This window comes from Vigna unguiculata, chromosome 5 (genome assembly GCF_037176805.1).
Source record: "Vigna unguiculata cultivar grain cowpea cultivar isolate G323 ecotype 2 chromosome 5, ASM3717680v1, whole genome shotgun sequence".
Taxonomy (NCBI): Eukaryota; Viridiplantae; Streptophyta; class Magnoliopsida; order Fabales; family Fabaceae; genus Vigna; species Vigna unguiculata.
This window is the reverse complement of record NC_140796.1, coordinates 27,985,022-27,989,927: the sequence shown is the minus strand read 5'-3', so window position 1 is coordinate 27,989,927 and position 4,906 is coordinate 27,985,022. Positions and strand designations below refer to the sequence as shown.

The following is a 4,906-nucleotide window of genomic DNA, read 5'->3' as shown; positions in this document are numbered from 1 at the left end:
AAGTATCAGTTGATTAAACAGTTTAATTAAATGATTAATTAATCTTTGTTATTGAAATATATAGTTATTGGATAAGTTATTTTAGAAAAAAGGAAAATAGATAATAATTATTAAATGTTGTTATAATAGTTAATGCTGAAACATATATAATGGATTTTTATAAAGTTATGGAATTTTAGAGAGATTGTGTAATTTCGTAAAACTTTAACGTTAGGTAATTTTATTCTAATTTATTTTTCTCATTCACATGTATTTTACTTTTCTCATTTAGTTATGTAACAAAACGTTATTTGTAATTCTAGATTTTACGAATCAATTTTTTAAATAAAAATTAAAAACTTTGTTATGAGTATTTAATATAAAATGTTATAATATTCCAAGTATTTAATAAATTTTTTAAAGAATAGTTAAAAAAAAAACAGAATGTTAACAAATGGAGAGATAATATAACATACACCTTTCTCAAAACAAAACTAAAAATTGTGCGCACTACATTTACGAGTGGGGACAGAGTGTGACAGAGACCCTACCATGCGAGATAACAACGTCTACAGACAAAAGCCACATAAATATTATATTAATAAGCATAAATTTTAAGAGAGAGAAGGAGAGAGAGTGAGAGAGAGAGCACTTTACCACTTTTATATGTTGCACGCATCCATCCACAGCAGAAAACACAAGGAGGACAAGGGTACTCCACAGACAAGAGAAAGAAAGAAAACCCCATTTAAAGCTTTTTTCTTTTTGTACTGTGCACATCACAAGAAGAACAAAGATGGGTTTTTGAACCATCACATAAAAGAGAGAGAAACAAAAAAGAAATAGGGATATTGGAGAAAAACAAGAAGAAGCTGTGCAAGTGAAAGAAGATGAAGGAGGAGAATGAATGAGGTGAGGTGTGTTTGTTATTGTTCTTGTTTTTTTGTTGTTTGTTGTTGCTGAAATGGGTTTGTCGACCTCAACGACATGTATTTGACAACTAGGGTGTTAAAGCTCAGATCTTTGTCTTTTGTTCTCACCAGAAATTTCCTACTTGGTATTTTGAGGTCATCAATTTGTGCACCGAGTCCTTGACTGAAACCCAATTTCGTGGTTTTTGTGGGGTGGAGTTTGTTCTTCTACCAACTTGCTGGGGTTGATTTAGATGAAGGCCGTGCCCCTACCCTTTCAGGAATTTAGAGGAAACGGGGTGTTAGATTTTGCTTCTGGTGCTGTTGCTGTTTCAGATTCGCTGTTACTCCCACAGCAAGAGCAATTTCTGCAAAGGTGGAATCCCCACAGGGAAAACTATTGCTATGTGGGCATTGAGCCCACTTCTGGTTTGGACCTCAAAAGGAAAACAAGCCCTCCCACTTCCTCCTCTACACTGTCTTCTTCACGCGGCAGCAGCGGCTGCGGTGGAGGGTGCGGCTCGACCGATAGCACCACCGGCGCTGGAGCACCGAAGGTCTCGACTGAGAAGGAGAACAACCCACCTCAAGCAGGGTTAGAGGTTGCACAGGGAAGATGTGGGTTGGGAATGGAGGATTGGGAGAGTGTGTTGTCTGAGTCATCTGGTCAGGATAATTCCATTTTGAAATTGATTATGGGGGACATTGAGGACCCATCTCTGGGATTGACCAAGCTTTTGCAGGGTGGAAGCGCCTCTCAGGATGTTGAGTTCAATGGGGTTGGAGTGGGTTTTAGTTTGGTGGATCAAAGTTCTGTGCTTGATCCCATTACCAGTGTCAACTTTGTGACCAACATTGATCCCTCTGGTCATGGGAATTGTTCCGACTTCCCTTTCAATTCCCATACTAATGTTAACTCCAATATTTCCAGAGTTGGTTCTGGTGTGAATCCGCCTAACCCTGGGTTCCCTGATTCGGCTACCAATCTCTCACCAGTTTCACTCCCTCAGGGTGTTTTTCAGCCACAACAACAGCATCCAGCAATGGAACCTCTGGATGAGAAGCTGCAAGTTCTCTATCCCCAGTTTATTTTGAACCAAAATCAAACTCAGTTTATGGCAAACCCAGGTTCGGTTTTGCCTTTGAATTATGCTCAGTTGCAAGAACATCATCAGCTTCTCCCACAGCCTCCGGCAAAACGCCTGAATTGTGGCCCAAATTATCAGGTTCCTAAGGCACCCTTCTTGGACTCTGGCCAAGAGCTGTTACTACGGAGGCAGCAACAGCAGCTTCAACTGCTCCCTCACCATCTGCTGCAGAGGTCATCCATGGTGGTGGCCCCAAAGCAGAAAATGGCGAGCCCCAGCGGTGAAGATTTGGCAACCCACCAGCTTCAACAGGCTATAACTGAACAGCTTTTCAAGGCTGCAGAGCTGATCGATGCCGGTAATCTGGAACTCGCGCACGGGATATTGGCGCGGCTCAATCACCAACTTTCCCCCTTTGGGAGGCCTTTTCAGAGGGCTGCTTTTTATTTCAAAGAGGCCTTGCAATTAGGACTTCATTCAAATTCCAACAACAGTTCTATGACCTTCTCACCCACAGGCCTTCTGCTCAAAATTGGTGCTTACAAATCATTCTCAGAAATCTCACCAGTTCTGCAGTTTGCCAATTTCACTTGTAATCAAGCACTGCTTGAAGCTGTGGAAGGGTTTGATCGCATTCACATAATAGATTTTGATATTGGGTTTGGTGGACAGTGGTCTTCTTTCATGCAAGAGTTAGCACTGAGAAACGGAGGTGCACCTGAACTCAGGATCACAGCATTTGTGTCACCCTCCCACCATGATGAAATTGAGCTCAGTTTCACTCAGGAGAATTTGAAGCAATATGCTGGCGAGATAAACATGTCCTTTGAGCTTGAGATTTTGAGCTTTGAATCTTTAAATTCTGCCTCCTGGCCCCAGCCACTTCGTGATTGTGAAGCTGTGGTGGTTAACATGCCTATTGGCTCATTCTCAAGCAACCCATCATATCTTCCTTTGGCCCTTCGCTTTGTGAAGCAGCTCATGCCAAAAATTGTTGTTACATTGGATAGAAGTTGCGATCGAACTGATGCACCATTTCCTCAGCATCTGGTTTTTGCCCTTCAATCTTATTCAGGGCTGCTTGAATCACTTGATGCCGTTAATGTTCACCCAGATGTCCTTCAGATGATTGAGAAGTATTATCTTCAACCAGCAATGGAGAAGCTTGTTTTGGGCCGACATGGTTTTCAGGAAAGAACACTTTCTTGGAAAAACCTTCTCTTGTCATCTGGGTTTTCACCATTGACCTTCAGTAACTTCACAGAATCTCAAGCAGAGTGTTTGGTGCAGAGGACTCCTGGTAAGGGATTCCATGTTGAGAAAAGACAGTCTTCCCTGGTTCTTTGCTGGCAAAGGAAGGATCTCATCTCAGTTTCAACCTGGAGATGCTGACGACAGCCACTTTGCACCTTTGAACTGCCAATTAATTTTTAAATTCAAAGGTGCTTCACAACTTACTGCTTTTTATGATCTTTCTTGCTTCAATTTGCCTTGGCCATGGTTCCATGCTAATGAACTGTTTTTAGGATTTATTTTTCAGTAAACCAAGTGAACATATTAATTAGCAACTGAATGCCAATTTATGAGTTCTGATATTTAGTGTATTTCTATAAATATGGGCATTTTATTTATGCTTTTTTGCCCCATTTTCATTGCTTTAAGTGATGGACTTTTCTTGTATGCTTGACAGTAACACTAATCATCCTGTAAAGTTGAGGCTTTGTTTGATCCTGATAAAGTCTCTCTTTCTCTCTATACCAATGCTACTAGCTCAATTTGCTCTATGAAACTACTCATGTAGTTGAACATAGCTCATTAACTGCTCCCTATTATATTCACTGTGGATTCTTCAGTTACTTTGGTAGTCTGATATAAATTTTGTATGCATACCTTTCCCCTGAAAGAATTCATATTAGGCCATATTTGAGCACTTGTTGCTGTACCATTCATCAAAACTTAGTTATTAACTAATCTACACAATTATGCTTCAAGTCTTTCAATTTAAAGTTTAACCAATAATATTTTGGGACTCACTCAGACCCTCATTTGTGTATCATCCCCTACTCTGATATTAGTGGTTCGATTCTACATTTCATAGCATTGACACTTTTTCCATTTGCACTTACATCATTACCCTTATGCCTCGTTTCCAGCCAGTTACTTCAATCTAATGCCTTAATTTGTTTATTATTACTTAGTAAATCTACCCAAAGAAGTCATAAGTTAATTGCCATTTGTCACGGCTGATCTCAGGAGATTGAAAATAACTCTAGATACTAACTAGGCTAGTGCATGTTTGCGGCAATACTTTTGGATCATCTTTTCTCTCTCGTATTAAGATGGAAAGAGTGAGGATCCCAAATCTATGCGAAAATCTAATTCAAAATGAATCTGATCTAAAATTCTGTAACTGCTGGAGTTATGAATTCCTCGTTATTTTTACTTCACATTTCCCATTATTGTTCGTTTTCTCATGAATATTACCAAGGATAGCCTGAAAATTTTTTTGTAGGATCCTGTCACCTAAATTCTCTCTAACACATGTATCTATAGGGTATAACTAATCTTCATTTTATAATTCTCTCCTATGGTCAATCATAATGGGTTAAGTAAACCGCTGGATTCATTACTCTTTTATTACCATTATTAGTATTATGATTATTATTATTATTAATATTATTATAATATGTACGTCGCTGAATATTTAAGACATTGTGTATCATTTTATTTGGGCATGCCAACGCTTGTATTATGAATTTATAATAATACTTTGAACTAGAAGTTGTTCGACTAATTGTATTTTAATGAATCCCCTAATGAAATCACATGGGTCTAGTGTGACTGGACCCCACTTGAAATTAGTTTAAACTCTTCATTTAACTATGCTTTCAGCAAACACAATCATAATATTTAATGATTGAGGCCATG

General features: G+C 38.8%; 1 protein-coding gene across 3 annotated transcripts; it reads left to right on the top strand.

Annotated features, from left to right (window-relative positions):
* The first annotated feature begins 624 nt into the window (after positions 1 to 624).
* Positions 625 to 3,573, top strand: LOC114184923 (scarecrow-like protein 22). Of its 3 annotated transcripts, none has more exons than XM_028072326.2 (2): positions 625 to 891; positions 984 to 3,573. In XM_028072326.2, exon 2 carries the CDS (start codon positions 1,145 to 1,147, stop codon positions 3,368 to 3,370), a length of 2,226 nt encoding a protein of 741 aa, XP_027928127.1. In that variant the 5' UTR covers positions 625 to 891; positions 984 to 1,144; the 3' UTR covers positions 3,371 to 3,573. The 3 variants fall into 3 exon arrangements, with proteins under 3 accessions (XP_027928127.1, XP_027928126.1, XP_027928125.1); XM_028072325.2 differs by having other exon boundaries at positions 625 to 896; positions 1,023 to 3,573; XM_028072324.2 differs by having other exon boundaries at positions 626 to 891; positions 1,023 to 3,573.
* The last annotated feature ends 1,333 nt before the right edge of the window (positions 3,574 to 4,906 follow it).